The sequence below is a fragment of the Scomber scombrus genome, chromosome 14, assembly GCF_963691925.1.
Source record: "Scomber scombrus chromosome 14, fScoSco1.1, whole genome shotgun sequence".
Taxonomy (NCBI): domain Eukaryota; kingdom Metazoa; phylum Chordata; class Actinopteri; order Scombriformes; family Scombridae; genus Scomber; species Scomber scombrus.
This window is the reverse complement of record NC_084983.1, coordinates 23,853,029-23,874,271: the sequence shown is the minus strand read 5'-3', so window position 1 is coordinate 23,874,271 and position 21,243 is coordinate 23,853,029. Positions and strand designations below refer to the sequence as shown.

The window sequence follows — 21,243 nt, the reverse complement described above, 5'->3', positions numbered from 1 at the left end:
TAATGAAGCTGTCCAAGGTGCTGAAAGCATGACTGGACTTGACTCATGCCTGCAGCTCATTTATAGGATTCTAAATAGACCTGTATGGCATCAAGGAACACACACACACACACACACACACACACACACACACACACACACACACACACACACACACACACACACACACACACACACACACAATCCTCATTAGTCTGTGAGGGACCCCCAGCATGTCATTTTAGACCCCTGCCTTAAATTTTGGTAATTGCTGCATAACATTATTTGGGAGTAACTTTCACATTCACATCAGTGGGCAATACTTGTACTGTCAACATCATAACTTATTCCCACCATCTTATTTTTATATTAACAGTAGTCACGTGGTACATAGCAGCAATCTGCTCACAGTAAAGGTAGAACCACCATTTTTTCCTGTAGCATCAAGCTAAGGCTTTTTCCCCCTCTAGTCTATGGAGCTCTGCTTCCGCTTGGTGAAACCACGCATGTGTTGATCCGTGCTGCAGCAACGTGCATCTCTGACCCCAGTGTTAATCTGCATTCAGTCTGAGGCTCAGTTCTTCTCTCAGATGCTCGGTATTAAGAGTAGTTTATTACGGGGTCTCCGCCGTCTGTGGTAGCTTTTTTGGGGCCCTGCTAGATTGTCGATTCGGTAACAGACACGCAAAAGAAAAAAAGGGGGGAGAAAAAAAAAACGAGCGAGGCGAAATCAAGCTTTCGGTTGGCATCGATTTTGTTTTGGCTGATTTCACTCCACCGCACGTCCGCCTCGGGTCTAGATTTGCAGACCCGCTACTGCTAACGTGCGTAATGTATCGCAGAGAGGAAACACAGTAAATAGACGGACACGTCCATCTGCAATAAAGAGGAAACGAAGATGGTGATGATGGCTTCACCAAATTTAGCCTCCAAATGCTCGGCAGCAATGGCGAAGCCTTCCCTTCCCCTGAAGTTCTTTCTCTGGGTGTTTATTGCCGTTAATCTCCCTACAAGGTAAGATGTTAATGCGTGATATTTTCCTCCAAAACCGTGTTTCTATTTCGGCTCTGCTGGGTGACATGTTTCTCATATTACCAACACAATTTTTGCGGTGCCTCCAATTTAAATGCCAACCCAACCCTGCTGTTCGTGTGAACCTCAACGATTAAGTAGCTGAGGGTGGTCTAGTTTTTTATAGAAAATCAAGGCATGTAGTTTATATATCATCACGTCAAAGGAGGATTTTATTAATTATAGCAACAGTGACACATGCATCGTTTTACTGTGAGATTCCGTGTGTCATAATCATTTCATTGATAGAGAACAAACGCGACAAACACCTAAAGACTGTCTTAAATGTTGCTTTGTGGACATCGGGCATTTTTGCAGATAAATAATTCAATGAAGAGACGTGTTGTCCGGCATCTCTCACAATCTGCCCTGCGTTACAAATAGCTCAGTGGCAAGCAGGCTAAGTTGAGTGAAGCTAAGGCTACATATAGTCTCTGCTAAGCTGTCTTCAAGGATCAAGTCTATTTCTAAGAGCCAAAGCCTCATTATTGAACGCATGTTATCGGATGTGTCGGAACTGGAGTAATTATATGAAAACAGTTGTTTGCAAGGAAGAAAACCTGGGAATGAATGATGGTAGGTTTCACCCCCACGTAAGCTATTTGAAATAATAAAAGAAACATTTCAAAATGGCAGACAATCACAGAGAATACAAGAGTAAAGGCACAATAAGGACAAGGATAGCACATATGCACTGATCCTTGTCCTGCAAACACACACGCACACACACACACACACACACACACAGGCAATGGGCTGCCATTTCAGCTTCAGCTGAGGCGCAGATGTGAGTTTGCTGAAAGAAGGTGTTTGGTTTCCCCCTGTCAAGACATTATTCCCGTGTACTAAGATAAGAATAGGCCAGAGGAAGCGGATGGTTTGGCTCCCCGCATCGCTCTCGTCTTGCGCTGGAGGGTGAAAAATGGAGGCAGATAAATCAGACGACGTTCAATCACCGTCATGCTGATCGCAACATCAGGGCTCCCTGCCCAACCTCGGTTGTCAGGCCTGTGTGTTTCTAATTGTATGCACAAGTAGTGTTCACAGTATGCTTGAGTAAACAGTACACCTTGTGCCATTGAATTACATTCAGAATTGAGATCTATCAGCAGTTTATGGATTGTGTAACTTGGGCATGAGTGATTTAGTGAACTAATCAAAGAAATTAGGTGATGTATGGGTGCTTCTTGAAATAAGCAGAGCATGGCCAAATGTGAGCTCTGTAATGTAAACACCTGTATAAAGATCACATTTGTGGTTCAAAGCTCAGTTATCAATCAGCGACAGATATATTTTCCTTTTAAACAGATAATATGTGAGTCTGCTTTTATAATAATAATTTCAAAAAATGCTATATTGCTTGGCAAGTTGCACTGGAAGTAATTTGTGATTCAAGTATGAGACTCTTACATAAGAAATCTCTCAAGGCCCCTGGCATGCTTTCAGTAATCTATGCTACTTTGTGACTCATTGACAGTTACACTATGTGTAGTGATAGTTGATTGCATCACCATACATTAACCCCAGAGCGCAGTCAGTTAATTACTGTTTCAGATGACAGGTATGACAGGATCCAGTTTTGGCACATCACCCTCAAGTGACCCATAGCAGGTCAGGCATTTTGTGTAAGAAACTTTGTTGCAGTCGGTTTGTCTTAAAGTTACATGGGTTGATAATTAGGCTTCAGATGCTGGCCCATGATCCACCAGGAGAGTTTGTGAACCAAGGATCATGGCCTTGACAAGAGGGGGTGATGTCAAAAGCTCTGGTATTTTTTTTAATTACACCATGTTGATGTTTACTGTTTTGCAAACTTACCTCAAGCATTTCAGGTGGCAGAGGAAATTCATTACATAATCACAATTTAGAACACACTCCAGTTTTATTTATTTCCTATTTATTTTTGTCCTTGTTTGTTTTATAACTACACTAGAATTTATAATTCACAATTCTCATTTAAAAAACAAACCAACAGCACACTATTAGTTTTCCCTTGTTACAAGTTCAGATGGTGTTCATATTGATTTAATGAAAATGATGAGAATACAGTAAATCACATCTCAGATTTTCATTTACCAACACTAGTTTTCTAGTTTTACTCAAATATAAGTTTTTTTTTCAATACTTGATTGAATTAAATGGAAAACTATGAATGGAAACTTGAGCCATGTATCATGTCAGCAATGCACAGCTTATAACATAACAAAACCAACACAATTGCTTCATGTAGTTATGGCTTAAAAAGAAAAACTTGTTTGGCTAAAAAAAATATAAAATATACTTTCACACCAACATATACACCGACACAGTTATCTACGGTTGACATCATTTTATATAAAGAAAATAATAACAAAGTGACTTACATTAATTCTTGTTTTCATTGATGTACAGTGTCGCAAACATGAGGCTCCTGGAGCCTCATGTTGATATAATTAGCTAGCTAGCAAGCATGAACATAATACATGCAGTAATCATTCAACCATCCACAGTCCAACCTACCACTTGTTGCATGCCTGTTGCCCCCTTACTTGCATTCATTCTCATCTCACATATTCTTTAAAATTAGACCTCCTTAAATGGGGAAATCACAGTGCATTGGACTTAGTCTAGCCCTCGTACAGTATCTGCATCTTGTCATCACTTGGAAAGGGTTGGGGTGTATGATTTGGAGGAACTGTCAGTCTGTCATGTATCCCATGATGAGTATCATATGTATATCTCAGAACTCCTAAAATGGAGTTGATAACATACAGATCAGTCGTTTCGCAGGACAGTAGAAGATGAGAGTTGAAGCTTACAGCTGCCTCTTCCTTCACATTTTAGAGAGTTTGAGGTAGAGGTAGTGAGGTTGGAGTGATTTCAGATTATGGGGATAGAATTGGGAGGGTTTAAATTAACCACAGTGGTGATTACTTCCATTTATTCACCCCAGTAGGTGTGACACAATAAACCTGAAGTAGCTTCCAAGCTAAGAGAGTCTTTTCAAACCCTGGTGCATCCCTGCTGCCTCAGCCCTGATAATTCTCTCACTATCCTAAGACATCCCGTGGATAAAATATAGATCTTTTCTGACTGCGCTTAATCCAAAAAGGTTGGTAAATGTCTATCTATTAAGGACACAATTACAGTGTAGGTGAATTGAGGATACTTTAAGACTTTAAAACTAGTCCGCTGATGTTTTGTTTCCCTCACCGGAAATACATGTGGCCTGATTTTACATGCATGGAAAAGTCTATAAAAACTATTGGAGTCATTTATACTTAAGGCTGACATTAACAGTTTAAATAAATCAGTTCAGTTGTATATGTCAGTCTCACTAACTAGATCTTTAAGTTGATACACAATATTGGCACCTTTACAAATTAGCCTAATATGCTGTATTTACTTAACCACAGAAACAAGTCAACCTGTCATGCCAGTATTATCCAATCTGTTTGATCTGTTTTAGATGGGACTGAGTGAAGCCTGTAACTATTTCTAGCTTCCAGAGGTCAGTTAAAAAGATCAGGCAGGCATAGTTCAGGTGATTGGTTATCAGTCTTATATGTGAGTATGTTTTAAATTGATAGATAGATAATCATAGTTATGCTATGTGAAATCGATCTTGAATCTGTGCAACAACACAGCAAAGCCATAGAACTGTAAAAAGAAGATACAGGCATCAAATGATCCAAGTTTATTAACTAGTATAAAGTGGCCAATGTATTATTATTATTTTCTGTATCAAGGGTTGAGCGAGTTAAGGGAGGATTGCAGCTTTATGTGCAAGAGGCATATGTTGGGTAATTCCATGTTGAGTAATACTTAGCAGGGTTCATTCAATACAATTTAAAACATACAAGGATGATAACTCAACGGGAACTTGATGTGGATGCTAATGGTATATCATCATATAGCTGTTTCCTTGCTGCTGCTGATATTGCTGCCACTATCCTCATTATAGACCTCTTTATGAATAGGTAAAAGTTCAAAGGATGAGGTAGTTCAGTCCCCGTTTACATGAAACCTGAGATGGGATTTTAATTGAGATTTGTCAATAGTCGGGACAGGTTTTTTATTGCTGCATGTCAAGCAAGAGTGCTTCTTGATGGGGGCATTAAATGTGAAGGATAGAATGTATGAAATCAGATCGTCCTCAGTCAGAGTAGCTGTGAATGCAACACTTAACTCCAGTACTCTTCATCATTACATGCACAGACATGGGCATACATATGTATGGAAAAACAAACACAAACCCACAACAGCATGCGCACATGCAGCACAACACACACTGGCACATGCCTCTCTGTGGACCTTCAGGTACCGAGTTAGCAGGCAAAACCTCAGATCTGCCTGCAGTGGAGAACACATGGCTGTTCCTTTGATCTGCTCGTCTTTGGAGCATTTCCATATACACAGAGATACTCTGTGAGATGAATATAGATGATAAAATTGCAGCAACCTAAAAAAAAAAAACAGCAGAGGTTTTAAGGGTTCTCACTGCCTTCTCTGCCCTATTTATCATATCTATCTATCTATCTATCTATCTATCTATCTATCTATCTATCTATCTATCTATTTTCATCATCAATCAAATCTGTCTGTTTGTCTGTCTGTCTGTTCTGGAGACTGTTATTCCTTGAATATTCTTACATTCTTCAAGACTTATTTAAAAGGGTCCACCTGAGTAAGATAATTAAGATTTAATGTTTTAGGTGCTGGTGGTATAGTGGAGATGGACGGTACTTGATAGCTTTTAGGGAATTCTAAGGAAGACAGATAGTCAAAACATTATTCCTTGCACCAAGCCTAAGAACATGAGAAAGCTATCAGGGCTTCTATCTTTTTGCTTTACCATGGAAACAGTTTTTTTTCTCCCCATTTTGGGTTCTTTATTATTTCATCCAGAAGTCTCCTTTACACTGATTCCTGGAAAGCCTTGCTGATAGCTCACAACTTGTTCAAGGATACTCTTTTGTGCTGTTGGCTACCTCCTTGATTTGATTCAGGGTTACTTGAGATGCATAAGAGATCCATAGTTGTGGCAGTTTGAGGATTTGACAGTACTGAAATTCTACAAACCTTTCTTTCTGTTCGTCTCTCTCTCTACATATCTATCCTTCACATTTTCTATCACTGCCATCTTCTTTCTCAGTCTTGTTTGTGATACATTCTGTGCAATCTGTGCAATTTATCAAACAGCCACTAATGCATGTTTTTTTTAATCATCTGAGATACAACAGGCGTGTAGACGTCTCTTTAATTCTTATGAATACAAGGAATCACCCAAGTCTCTTTTTCTCATTTGCATGGAAAATGATGTCTCTTGTGCAAATGTATACTGGTGTATTAAGATAAGTTTGTAGTGGGATAAAGACATAATTAGCATTTATTCAATAAAAACCTTATTATTTAAAACATATTTTAAAAGAAGGCGGAAGTGAACAAAGAGCAATACATTATATGGTATGTCCTTTTTTCTAAATCTAAACCCAGAGGAGATTGGGCACTGTGGCTTTTTGATTAACAAAAATCTGAAATTGAGTTTGGTGAGCTGCTGCAGTACAGTGATTATGATTTTACTCTTGATAAGGCATGGAAAAGAGGGAAGTTGATTTTTAGAGCACAGTTCAATACAAGGCAATTTATAGTGTTTTGCATAAAATATAAAAAGGCATAAAGCAAAAATATAAACAAAAAACAAGAAGACCGTTTTACTGCAAAACACAAACACATAGCAAGAGTGCAATAAAATAGAAAGTAAAAAAAAGTCAACATTCAATAAAATAGATTAAACAGCATAATAACATAACAACAGTGCAGTGCAATATATTAATAGAAAAGAAAAGTTTCAAGCCTTGAGTTGGAGCAAAACTAAATTCTTATGGGAGTTTGATGAAAATACTAGTGCTTAAAGTATTGAGCATTGCTCCTCCATGTTTAGCCATGACATCCTTTATTTTGTGCTATTTTGTGATATTCATCTGAATTCTTAGACATTCATGTGACTCCTTCTGCAGTTATTGGTGTACATTTTATCATTAAAACTCAATAATAGACACCTAAAAAGTGTTCAGGCAGCATTTAATTAGAGCCTTAGTAAATATGTTGGAATATTGTTATTTCTTGACAAACTATTATGATTTTGTTTTTTACATTATTTTGGGTTTGCTAATCACTGAAATGCACCTTTTAAAGTTCTCTTTTCACTCACAGAATTTATGTAGAAGGCGGTCCCAGGCGCTGACTGCGTAATGAAGTGCTGTCTTAGTAAATCACACACTAATTACACACAGATTGTGCTAGCGCAAATTGAATGAAAAGGTGCAGGGCAAATTGGCCCTGTGCATTAATGTACATAAATCTGGCCCGAAGTCTCTGTCACACACTTACACATACAATATGTCTTCTCTTTCTGACATTCACATGGGCATCTTAAACCTGCCCAATGCCGGTAAAAACTTCCTTTTCATTGCAGACATCACTGTGCAATGCTAAGTTAGTCTGCTTTAATTGTCCTACTTAATGATAGCATACTGATTAATTGTCCCTAATGCATTATCAATAGGGATCACATACATCCACCTCCTATTCAGGTCTCCAACCTGAAAAATGATTTATTGCAATCAGTGTTGGGTGTAACGCGTGATAATGTAATGCGTAATTGCAACAAAGGATACACTTTCAGACACATAATTTACCAAGATCATACTTGTCTGTGGGAAAGCAGAGAACACATATTACCAATATGAAAATTGGATGATCTTCTCCAGGTCTCACAGAGGCTTAGAAGCCCTCAAACCCCTGTTTTTGATATGATAAACAAGTCTTCCGTCAAGTGCAGTACCTCAACTTTTCCATCTACAAGTTTATTCATTATTTTTGCATCATTAGGTGGCAAATTAAAGGTGTGCTATTAATGAACATTATTGTGGAGATCATTATTCAAATCCTGAGCTGTCTGACAGTAAGAGTACGTGCAATTATTGTATTTGCTTAAAAATCTATTATGTTGTGGGGTATTATGTAGGTGGAGTTAGTGTAGGTGGACAAATTGGACAAAAAAGATAAAATCAGGATAACCATTCCTTATATTGGACTTCTAAATTAAATTGTTGTCCAAGCATCCATTTTTTGCAATGACAGACATTGTCACATGAAAGATGTTTCTTTGATTCAATAACTCGTCAGGCCATTTTGTAAAAATTCTAAGCTATATTGAGTGAAATTGTCAAAAATTGGGGGACTCAGAATGCTTAGGCTAACTAATTGTTGCTAGTTTTGGAGCTAACCTGATCCAATTTTTCAGCACTTGGGGAAAAATAGACACTAATTGTATTTGTCTTGAGAAGCTGCAGTTTTTATCAACTGACACACTGTAGCCTGTACTGTACATTTACTGCCAGACTGATGACTTACTGATAACCCTTACTACTGCTCCACTCCCATTCACTGTCACTTTTCTGCCGCTCCCACTAACTAAACAACACAGTCGCTACACACATATTACACACTGTCCTTCAAGGAGCTTTGCTACCATGATTTTCTTGGGCAACAACACAGAGGTTGACTCATATTTTGGAGAAGAGGCTCCCAAAAGCTATTGATTTCCGAATGAATGGATATCTGGTGTTATTTTGTCATTTTGGCCTGGTGGGGGTTCTCATTCACCTGGCAGCCAGCCAAGCCTTTAAAATTATAGGGAAAACACTTATTGAACTGTTATTGGAATTCACAAGCCTTCAAAATGTATCTGTCCAGGTAGGAATTTAGTGTTGCTTCCAATTTTCTTGTCATCAATGCTAAAATCAGCTGTTCAAACTCTGGTGACTTTGACCACAGTTGTTGACTGTCTAAGCACAGGACTTTAAACAACTAGCTACACCTATTGATAGGAAAGAGGTGTGTACAAGGCTTCTAGGAGGACAAAGTTAATGACAATAACAAATGTATAGATGATAATACTTAGTAATTAACTGGTATGAGGAAGAAAAAAAAACGTCAAAACAATCAAACAATATTAAAATATCTTCTTTAAGATATCTAACATCACAATTTCCATCAGACAGAAGCTGTATATTGTCTTAGATGAGCACATGTTTATGGGGCTTGTGCCATTTTCAGGCTATGACTGATTTGTGCTTTTGTAATTTTTGCATCCTGTACAAGTATTCTATGGCACCAGGAAGACTGAGAATCCACAGGAAAAGGAAAATAAATGTAATTTATATGCAGGGAATGCCAACATAAAAGGCAAAATGGTTTCATCTTTCTGTTAAATCAAAGATCAGATAGGACATAGCTTGTTCTTCACCAAAACGTTGCTCCCTAAATGGTCCTAGATGTGGATTAAGTTCAAATTATCTGATAAGAATATCAATCTCTATCAAACTAAAGAAGCATGTTTGAAGGGACAAATGTTTTGCTATTTTCTTGCTGCGATAGTTTAGGCATTTCTTAGTGGGAAAAAAAGTATATCGCAGAGTGGTACATGTTGAAAACAACAGGATGTCCAGTCAGTACAAATGCAGGACAATAGACCAAAAATATAAATATTTGATTAATGAGAACTTTGAATAGTGTCTACATGTTGTGCTGAATGTGTAGCTTAGTTAATTCACCCATCAACCTGCTCAATATAGTACGTCATATGTCATACATAATTAATCACTCTTTTCTGTAAATCATATTAGCATTTTTTCAGAGATGCAACTATATTATTTAAATGAGAAATAACAGGGACCTTATAGGAAAGGGATATTTAATCAAATATATAATAATAAACAAATAACATATCTGGAGGAGGTGGCAGGCCTGTCGCAGTGGTGCCAGGCCAACCACATCTCCCCGAACATCAGTAAAACCAAGCAGCTGATTGTTGATCGCAAGGAAATGACAGAGGTCTTATATATCATTGCAAATCAGCAGGACTACAGTGGAGAGGGTGAGCAGCTTTAAGTACCTCAGTTTGCATATTACTGAGGACTTAACATTGACTACACATATGACACTGTAACAGCAAAGGCAAGAAAGTGCCTGTATAACCTCAGACAGCTGAGGAAATTCAAGGTCTCAAAGAGAGTCCTGCTAGCCTTCAACTCTGCTGCAGTGCAGAGCATCGGAGAGCATCTGACGGAGAGTTTAACTGCCTGGTATGGCAGTTAAACTCTCCGTTGTCTCCTCACAGGACACTATGGCCAAGCAGAAAACTGTTCTATCAGCTGAGATCACTACGGGTACCATGCACCCTTCCCTGCAGAGCCTATCCAACAGGATTAAGCAGAGTTAGGGGCTAGGATGGTAAAGGACCCCACCACTCCAGCAATGGACTGTTTGTGTAGCTGCGATCAGGCAAATGCCTGCCACCCACGAATCACACAATGAGAGACTGAGGAAGAGTTTCTTCCCCGAAGCTATTAGAGCCATGAACAATGAACAATAAACGTGCGATGGATGATATACCAAAAGACACTGACCTATGTATATTATACTATACATTGCACTACTACCATCTAATTACTGTTGCCACCTTATGTGCACCATTGACTTCATAACCATGATTACTATTTTGTATATTTAGTTTATTTTGCTCACAACTGCTATTTAAATACTGTTGTCTCTTTATCAATAATTAGTAATTGTTTTATTGTTGGCTCTTCTATTCATTATAAAGGAATCATAACACACTGGGAAAGGAAAAGCTTGCTCTCCTTTTAGGAGAACAAATTATTGACTGCATGCTTCTCTCTCTCTCTCTCTCTCTCTCTCTCTCTCTCTCTCTCTCTCTCTCTCTCTCTCTCTCTCTCTCTCTCTCTCTCTCTCTCTCTCTCTCTCTCTCTCTCTCTCTCTCTCTCTCTCTCTCTCTCTCTCTCTCTCTCTCTCTCTCTCTCTCTCTCTCTCTCTCTCTCTCTCTCTCTCTCTTTCTCTCTCCTCACCACAGCTCCTTCCAGACTGATGATGACGATGAGGTGGCTAACAAGACGTGGGTGCTGACTCCCAAAGTGATTGAGAGTGACGTCACACACATCCTAAACAGCCTACTAGATGGATACGACAACAAACTGAGACCTGACATCGGAGGTGGGCGCTGATTTTTCACAGATGATCCGTTTAGTCACAGAATCACAAAGAAATGTACCCACGTTTATAGGCAAATTTGCAATGAAGCACATATACATAAGAACTTCACCAATGTACTGAGAAAATTCCCACAAAAACAGGGATGTAGCATCTCCAATGTCACTCACTGACTTTTAGAAGGGACTGATTGTTTCAAGCCTGAAGCCTCCCATTTACTCACTTGTTGAGGACAGATAATCCATAATTGTGCAAAATGGGAAAAGCCTGGAACACTTGTCAATGAAAGCACACCAACCCAAAAATATATTGACTTATTTCAGCAATTATTCCTAAAATAAAACTCATTAGATTAAGTGAATACTTAGACTCCTGTACAGTTCATTATGGCCAGAAAGCATTTCAAGAAACCGCATCGTAAGGCACTTAAGCAAACTGAGAGCAGACACTTACAAACTATAAAGAAATAATTCTAAAAAACTCTTATGTTTAGTGATACTCATTTTGTCTGTGCAGATACTCATTGAGCCCATGTTTTTGAATGAAAAAAACTCATACCAACTTCTAAGGCGATGAAAAGATTGTCTTGTGTGTTCATTATTCTTGGAGCTTTCAAAGAGTTTTATGTGCCCACAAAGTTAGACCCTTGACAATAAGAAGAGAATGTGAGCCCTCAATTTAAGCCAACAAATTAAAATCTACATTACTTTAGTCACTAGTGTCTCACACAATAACTCTGTTGTGTGAGGTAGGTGTGGGCCCCAAGTCACATGACTTGGGTCAGATTTGAGCCACGCATGTGATGATTGTAGACCCAACTTTATATGCATTTGGTAGAATCATTTCTACGGTCACCAGAGACAGATTATATCACCTGATAGCATTGATGCTGTGACCAAAAGGATGGTTAATGTGATCTCTGGTATCTGGATTTGAAACCAGTTTCAGTCTTGATAAAATGCTATCGAAGCCCAACTCTTTTAACAGGAATAACATACCAAGACACACCTTATCTGTTTTATTTTAAATATTATCAATTGTGTTTGAAAGTAATAAATACACATTTTGAAAAGCATGAATCATTTCTATACTAAATGTACTAAAATATTACTCAAAAGTTCTAAAATCACATTGCATTTGATGAAGGGCAAATGTTAAAAATTGAATGGATAAACCTGGGAATTTGATATGCTTGTGACTTGCCCAACTCTGCTGGTAGCTGGTCATATCTTAAGTCTTGCCACCTGATACATATTAGAATATATTTGCCTCAGATTAGAAAATAATATGAAATAATGACTTTTTTAATGGCATGAAATGAAAAAAGAGGCCAGCTGTAGCAGGATAGCCAGTGCCTATTTACGTCATTTAGGCTGTAGAAATAAAACACAGGATTTAGAACACACAGCACACAGTTTATTATTACACAATGCTAAGCATTACAATGGGTATGTGTGGGTTTGCTTGTGTTCATTCTATGCAAGTGTTTGTGTTATGTGTTGACAGTGTTGGTGTGTGTGTGTGTGTGTGTGTGTGTGTGTGTGTCAGAAATAGTGTGATATTTTCACTCTCAGTGATGTGATGTCAAGTTCATGCCTTGTCCTTTCTTTGATCACATCTTAAAAGATGTGATCATATACAACAAAACAAAAGGTTAAATGCCAATTTAACATGCCAGAATTCAATCCCCCAATGTTACTTTCAGTTATGTGGATAGTGCCACTCGGCCAGACGTTTCAATACACTTAATGTCACTCTTGCAAGTCAGTGTTCAGCTCTATGTGCAGTGCCCTACACATTTATACATTGAAGAGAAAGTAATCACAGCATGGGATAGCACAATGTGATGTCACCATAAAAATTAATAGGTATGCCTATTGTCACACAAAGAAAATAGTCTGCTTTAATGATGGACTTCTGTATGCTTTCCCGTTGAGGGGTTATCTGCAGCTAGTTGCCCTCTTTTTGCCACATCTCTGCAAATCTAAGAGCAGGGACGGAGGCAACCCCTGCTTCATTTAATGCCATCATCATGTAGCTTAGATGTTGTGTCATCTCTATTGTCACTCATTTTCAAGTCAGTTTCTGATTGTATTGTTTTTTGTACTATAGAATGTTCACATGTTTCCCTCACTATAAGAGGGATACATTTTTGTCCCCAACAGGGATAAAAATAACTCAGCAGAGGCAGGGACATATAGACCAGAAGGGGAGGAAATCCCCATCATCCCCTCTGGCAAATTGTACCCTCCATGTACCTGTGTTTATGGCCATGTATGTGTTGTGGTCAGGATAGCAGTCTGTCATGGTCCTGCAAGCCTTGTCTTGTCAGTTTGAGAAATAGAGAAGTGGCTTACTCCTTTCACTTTAACAGACAGCTGGGCAGAGTTCCCTTGTCGAGAGAAGTGCACATATATCCTACAGCCTGTCACGTCCATCTGCAGGAGCTGAATAGGGAGATGCTCAGCACCTTTGAATGCTTGATTCATGGGTCAGTATTCCTGGGAAGTCAGTATCTGTCACACTCATAAAATGATAAAGATATGCCATTCTTTATGGTGATGGTGAATTGCTTCTCAACCCACTGCAGTACTCAGGCTGGATTGGGGGACACTGGCTAGTGCTGTGAAGATGCAAATGACAGCAATAGTTTGAAATGATGCTCGAGTATAACTGCCTGAGTCATAGAGTTACAGTTAAGACACTTGTTTTGTTTGTCGAAATCAAGTTTTGTCCCTTGTGGTGAAGGAAGAGGAAGAGACAAATATGGACTGATATACTACCAACATCCCAAATAGCAGCAACAAAATGCTCCATCTATAGAAAAAGGTGTTGACTCAGCATTGTTGGAGCTTTTCCCTCTGTTAAAAAAATAATTATAGACTCATTAGCATGCTTTAAATGACTATATTGTTTAGTTGACTAAACTAATGGCACATGATTTTAAAGCTAAAACAAGTCTCAGTTGTGTTCATACTACTTGGTGCCACTAACATGCAAAGTTGCACATTACACTTTTATGTTTTTTCTTTTTGTTGTTTTAGTTTCTTTTGAATGCACTGTGGTTCTTTGTCATTGACATAGACCGTACGTAAAGATAAATGTAGTGAGGTGTAACGTTAGCCATTGCTTTGTTGGAGTTGCATATTATGGTTGGGGTCATTTTTCCTATTTGGAACAAGGACCTTTTTAAAAGGAGTGTGGGCTGTTGTCATTCACACTCTCGAAACACGCCCTGCTACCATGGACAGAAGAGACTGTTAGCTTTCTGAGAACATTGAGTGGTGTGCACTTGGGCCAACACTAGCTACTTTGGGTACATTATGCTAACAGGGCAGGTAAACCTACCAAAATATTGCAACAATAGGTTGATGCAATGGGAGTCCCATGTTCGGGGAGAACAGCAGTGAGCAAACTGTCAATCACAGCTGTCATTCAGCACCCACAAGGCAGACATCAAAGCCTACTATAAGTCTTCAAATTTTATGGACAAAGCAAAAATGTACAAAATGACCATCAGCATACTTATTAAAGTTTCTGAATTAAGCGGGGTTTTTTAAAGCCAGCATCTAGTGACAGTTGGTGGCATTGCACATTAAAGTATTTCCGTATTGGCTGCAGCCTCAAGCCGTGGTTGTTGCTGTGTGGTCACTACACTGTTGATCTAAGGAGGGAGCAGATGCACTACCTCATCAGCCATTTCTTTACACCAGCAGGTGCAATGAAATACCCTCACTGGCTTCCCGACCACAAACATGGCCCATTGTGCTAACTGGAAAGATGCGACCAGGCCGGAGGTACCACTGCTGGTTATTGACCTAATTCAGTTTTAAAGCAGGACTAATGAAATAACTGAAATGATTGTGCATGACGATAGCAGGATGTATAGTAAATCTGATTGACTCGGCTGCTTATACGCACACTCCGCTGCTTTCATTGTTTATCTATATACTGTAGAATATGTACACGTTTGCATATAAATGTGACACATTTCATGAGGGGCATCATCTTTATACTTAAGACTTTAGAAGTGGGCCTGTGCTATAAATTGAAGAGCAGCTCAGATCTTCTTTGAGGTACAGCTTCAACCCAGAGAGCTGCTGCAGAGCTGGGCGGCTGGCTGCCACCGTCTTAACCATCATCTTCAAACACGCTATGATCTCGCTCTCTCAGTGTTGGTCTTCCAGCTGCTGCCAAGTTACACAGCTACAGAGGGGTTATAATTAGCCAGCTATACTGTCATCTGAGCCACCAACCAATCAACCAAGCAACCAACCATACCAAGGCAAAGCAAAGTTTCTTCACGACTCCTCAGAGCACTGAAATGCTATGGATTTAGATTCACTGCTGATTGTGCTACAGTTTCCCTTTGAAGTCCATTGTGATGCTCATTTAATTTTAATGCCCCTGGAGTACTGTACGGATGAAAACTGAAGCAAATAGGACAGAGTCTGAAAGAAAGAATTTGAAAATCCTTTGAAAGAAGAATTTGAAAATGTTTAATTTATAATACATCCAAGGCATTGGTCAATGTCATTGCCCTGCAGTATATAAATGGATTGTTTCACAGAATGATGACGATGACATTGTACAGTGATCAGGACATTGTACAGTGAGTTGAATTAATTTAATGAACAGATCTGAATAATTGCTAATGCATGGTGATGCATTTTGGTCAGACTCTATGAGCTATGATTCAATCAGCCTTTTACCAGGATGCTTGTAGTGGGTGTATTGGCACATATTATGTTGACATAGACTGCAAGTTGGAAATGTTTGCACTGCAGCTTTATGTTCACTGCAATCTTGGAATAATGCTTCCTTGGCACATGTTTGTGCATAAATGAAAAACCTCCACTTTTCAGTTGGCTGTGTAAAATAAGTAAATTATGCTTGTTTTATTTATTTACCTTCTATGTATGTGTTGCCCACAACTTTATAAGGGATTTTGCTAATAATCAAGTCCAGGGTTACATACTTTGTGGATTATATTTTCAGTCTACATAAATTCTAATTGGGCCAATTAGGGTTATATGGTATATCAATATGATATTGTGATATGAGAATATCCTGTTATATCATGATATGGCATACTTTTTTTTTGTTTATTTGTTTTTTTGTTACTTACCAGACTGCTCTAGCTGTTCTATTATGTGCATGTACCCACTCACTCATTATAACCACATAACTAATGATTATTCATCAAAAATCTCATTGTGAACATATTTTGTGAAAGCACCAATAGTCATCTGTAGGATATTGTCAATATCAATACAATATTATATTGTGATATTTGATTTTGTCCATACCACCCAGCCCTGATGGCAATGCATTAGTGCAGTAGTATTCATAGACGATCACTAATATATCAAGGCAAAAGCCCCACTTAATGGATCAGAACATCATGAGAGATAAAGTAGAAGCTATTAAGAGCATTGTTGTGTGTGTGTGTGTGTGTGTGTGTGTGTGTGTGTGTGTGTGTGTGTGTGTGTGTGTGTGTGTGTGTGTGTGTGTGTGTGTGTGTTTATTCTTGCATGTGCAAGTGTGCCCTGGGGGTGGGGATGGAATGCACATGCATGTATGCCTTGGAGTGACATGAAAAATGGATGCAAACCTGCACTCACTCCCTCTGTCTATTTCTCACTCTCACTATATCTCTCACATCAAGCCTGGAAGCCGGTTGAGTCTTAACCTGACTCCTCTCAGACATCACGTCCAGTCATCCATAAACATACGCATTAAAGATAGCAAAGTGTGGAAGCTGATCCAGGCTGACTCAGAGGACCTGACACAGCATGGACATTCATTTGACACCATGCTGTCCAGTTCTATCACCCATACTTTGTCTGACATCTGCCTGTCCATCTCAGCAAGCCGACATAGGCAGTAGACACCAAAAGGTGTACCACAAGGCAGTGGGCAGATGAGCACATGCAGGTGCAAAAGCAAAGATAATTCATTTTCATAAATTAAGGCATGCATGTAACTCACACAAGCACTGACACAAGAGAGTATATAATTCATACTGTGGTTAGTCACACTCTCTCTCTCTCTCTCTCTCTCTCTCTCTCTCTCTCTCTCTCTCTCTCTCTCTCTCTCTCTCTCTCTCTCTCTCTCTCTCTCTCTCTCTCTCTCTCTCTCTCTCTCTCTCTCTCTCTCTCTCTCTCTCTCTCTCTCTCTCTCTCTCTCTCTCTCTCTCTCTCTCTCTCTCTCTCTCTCTCTCACACACACACACACACAGCAGCTGGAACAACACTGATTCACTGTGTGTCTAATCGTGTGTTCACTGGTTACCCTATAATAAAATATCCTCAAGTAAACTGACATTTATAAGTTAGTTTAGCAGTTTTCTAATGCATCTGCTGATCTAATGTTATGTGGCATATTTGTTTGGCGAGGTATTTTCACCTACAAATAGTAATTTCTCTTCAAATCACATCATTTCAAAATATTCATCAGGCACTTTCAACCTGAAACTAAGTCTCTGTATGAGCGCCGGGAAAACACCAGCAGGTCTGTTAGAAAAGAGAGAGATTGGCTATCAGGAGGGGCTCACAGGCCCCAAAGCATGGAAGGACAGGAAACGGGATGGTATGGATGTTGTATGGGGTACAAAGGTATTCTGGTAAATGGGTCAGGAGTTTGGCTGTAAATACAGAGAAAGGGTGTGGACCTCTGACATTGGTAGGAAGCCCCTCTGAAAAGGAAGTTGGCCCAATCGGAGGGGGCTTTGATGTAGTCTACTCACAGACAAAGGGAAATCTGAGCCATGGTTTCCATTTCATTAACAGTATCTGATGTATCTTAGACCCAGTAAAATCCAGATAATCTAATAGTGTCTTAAACATGAAGTGGGATCTTTTAATTAAAGTAAATTACTGTATATACTTGAATGGAGTGAACTGAATGCCTTAAAGATATGCAGTAAACCTAAAAGGAAGGGCCACAACTTTGCCCCTCTTTATTCTAAAGTTAAGTTTCTACTTGTCTTGATAAAGATAAAGTATTAGTAGTGAAATAAAATAAAAAAAAACAAGTTAAACATTTCAGTCATGGGCCGTCATCATGGCATTAATTTCACAATATAAATATACAGACATCTTTAAACTCGGATCAGAATCATTGGACATTAACTGATTAATGTAAAAGTTGTATTTGTAAAATTTAATTTATTTACATCAAATGTACAGAACATTTATTTGATTACTTAATTCTTGTCTTCCTTAAAATACTTTTTGAAATACTGCATTTTTTGTATGATGTTTTCTCTTAATGGGTTTGTAGATATTTCCAGTTTGGATATGATACAGGGTTGTGTGTTGTCAGATATCCCTCCGCCTCTCCTATACAGGGAACCTAGCTCGGGATAAAAATTACATTGCAATGCCATCTATTTATTTTTTCAATTACCACTTTTTCATTGTGTTTTATAGTGTTGGGTAATTTTTGGATTCAGTCTGTGGTTTAAGTATAAAGATGTTGTTTTTTTCATATTGTAAATTAGATGCCTGGTAAAGGTCCACAATGAAACATTGCATTTCCAGGGAATATAGTGCTGACAGAATACCAGATTAAATGCTCTCTTTTTACTATGCACCTACCTGTGTGTCTACGAGATGTAGGTTAGACAACACTTAAACGTGAAAGTTAGCAGTGCAATCAGCACATGGACTCACATTCACAATGGGAAGATTATTTTACTGTATTTTACACTATTTCAGTGAAAGTGATGGAGATATACTGTATACAAAATTGAACTGAACACCTTCCTGAGAATTGTTGTGTAAGTGCTCTATAGATCATTGCTCATCTCTTAAATGGATTTTCCTGTTCTTCTCTTCAGTCAAACCAACAGTGGTCCACACAGACATGTTTGTCAACAGCATCGGGCCAGTAAATGCCATCAACATGGTGAGTAATACTGGAATATGATGTTAATGTGTCACTCTTGGTATTAATAACCTGCATGATACACCATTTATAACCAAAGGAGAATGTGTATGCCTAAATTTGTGTTTGACCTGCATCCATCATCAGGGAGGTGAGAACACAGTGATCCAGGTAGTAGGTTTACTTGCTGGAACTGGCAGGGATTCAAAGTCTTGCTCAAGCACACTTCAGCAGAGCAGATGCTTACTGTCATGGGGGATTGGTTGGTCCACCTAATCACTACATTGCCCCACAGCCCTTCTAGTATAGCAACACAATACAGGTGTCAATCAGAAACGTACGTGCACTGGCCTTTACACCACAGTGGATACAAGTGATCTATTTAGTGCATCTGATTGCAGACAACTTAGAAGAACACTTCATATATTTGAATTAGAAATAATTAGTCAGTGTGTTAATCAGTTGTGTTACTCATCACACAGGCCAGATTTCAAAGCAGCATATTTGCAAACACGCGTGTGTTGGCAAATCCTAAGGTGTTCTCATTTTGTGCTTCCCAAATCTACCAGCTACAATTTTACACCTGAGATTTTTCTTGGATCTGGTTTGAAAACAAGATATTTTAGGCTTCTATTTCTGTCTGTTGAGAATTGGATTGAAATGATAAAAATATATATTTTAAAGACCTTTTTTTCTTTGAATATTATTCCAAAGAACAATCAAATTTAACCTTGTAGTTAGATGATACATAAGATAAGTGCATTTACAATATATCGGCACACTATCTGTTTTCCAAATGTTAGTATTAGTTTCTGTAAATATTTGAATGGCTTTGGAATTGGTATTTTTGTGAACTTTTACATTTACTGTTTGTCATTTGCCAGACACTTTTTATCCAAAGCAACTTACAAGATGTTCTTCTAGAGTATGACTCCTGAAATAACATTTGAAGTAGGGTTAGCTATACAGTAATTTGACTAAAATAACATTCTATTATCAACCACTTACTTTAAGACATAACAAGCTTATTATGTTACTGAGAGCTCCTCGTATATTTCCCATCAGCATTGCGTCATGTGTTATTGGGCGTCGTGCAAGAAGCACTCTTACAAACAGATTCGTTCTTAAGATGTGAGTGATTTAAAAACATGTGGCATTCATCAATTTTCTTGCACTTAGAATTGTCTCTTAGGTATTTACGATTGTTCCAGGCCTGACATAGGTGTCATAAAGAGATAATCTATGTCTTTCTACACTCTTCGATTTATAATAATAATGCCCTTATCTGAAATAATTTGGAGATTAAATATGTAACTAAAACAAACTCAATGCAAAATTAATATTCTGTTTACCATATTATCATCATCATAGCTGCCAATTTACTTAAAGGTTTGTTTTCGATTCTATGATTTTTATTACCATATTTTGGCACAGCAACTTTTATCTTTCAGCAGTTGTTGGAAACTTCTCTCACTGTGACAGCTGCCTCTGTGTCTGCATCCTTGTCCAGTATCATCTTGTATTGCAGCTGACAGTGTAACATCACCTGTAGACTATAATATTCTCTCGTTTATATCTCAGTGTGTGGCATCCCTTGATCCCCTCCCATCACGGATTTAGACTTTTTTTTTAGCAACTAGCTTCATGACAAAGCATTCCCTCTTTATTTATTTCACAGTGTAGAGCTGCTCTGATGACACATCATTGGCAGGATTCATATATTCTTATTGTTTCAGGTCTCCAACTACTGACACGTCTAAAATTGGTATGTGTGTGCTGATTCCTGAAAGCAGGAGTGTGCTGTGTTTTAAAATTTTAAGGGTGTGGTTTATGCTAATGATCACATCTAATGGCCTGCGCATACTCTCTACTACATCAGACTGAAAGTAGAGATTTGCGACAAGTTCAGGCAGTTAAAAGAGTTTGTTGAATCCAACTTGAAACACTTATACAACCAAACCTCAGAGAATGGAGTTTAAGGAAAGTTTAAGGAATAAAAAAAGAAAAAGAAATAAAAAGAGAAAATGTTCTTGAATGACGCCCATTGTTTTCGGCTGCACATCCACGCTGAGAACCCACTTCTTTTTTAATTCTTCAGAGTAGTCTTCTCTACATGGGGTTCCATTTCAGTTAGTCTTAGTTAAAACACCCACTCTCAATAACTGCAGTCACAGTGAAGTTGGAATAGAGGCATCGGTGGGATCAGTTAGAAAATGTGTTTTTGTGCTCACATTAAGTAGTCTGTCT

General features: G+C 38.5%; 1 protein-coding gene across 4 annotated transcripts in view; it reads left to right on the top strand.

The window, feature by feature from the left end:
* The first annotated feature begins 877 nt into the window (after positions 1–877).
* gabrg2 (gamma-aminobutyric acid type A receptor subunit gamma2) overlaps positions 878–21,243 on the top strand; it is a 50,062-nt gene continuing 29,696 nt past the window's right edge. For 2 of the 4 annotated variants that reach the window (XM_062432637.1, XM_062432635.1), the window contains exons 1-3: positions 878–993; positions 10,970–11,109; positions 18,950–19,017. In XM_062432637.1, the coding sequence (XP_062288621.1) occupies positions 878–993; positions 10,970–11,109; positions 18,950–19,017 (324 nt within the window). Of the gene's footprint in view, positions 994–10,969; positions 11,110–18,949; positions 19,018–21,243 lie in introns of those variants that run through there. The other 2 variants (XM_062432639.1, XM_062432638.1) reach the window with 1 other exon arrangement.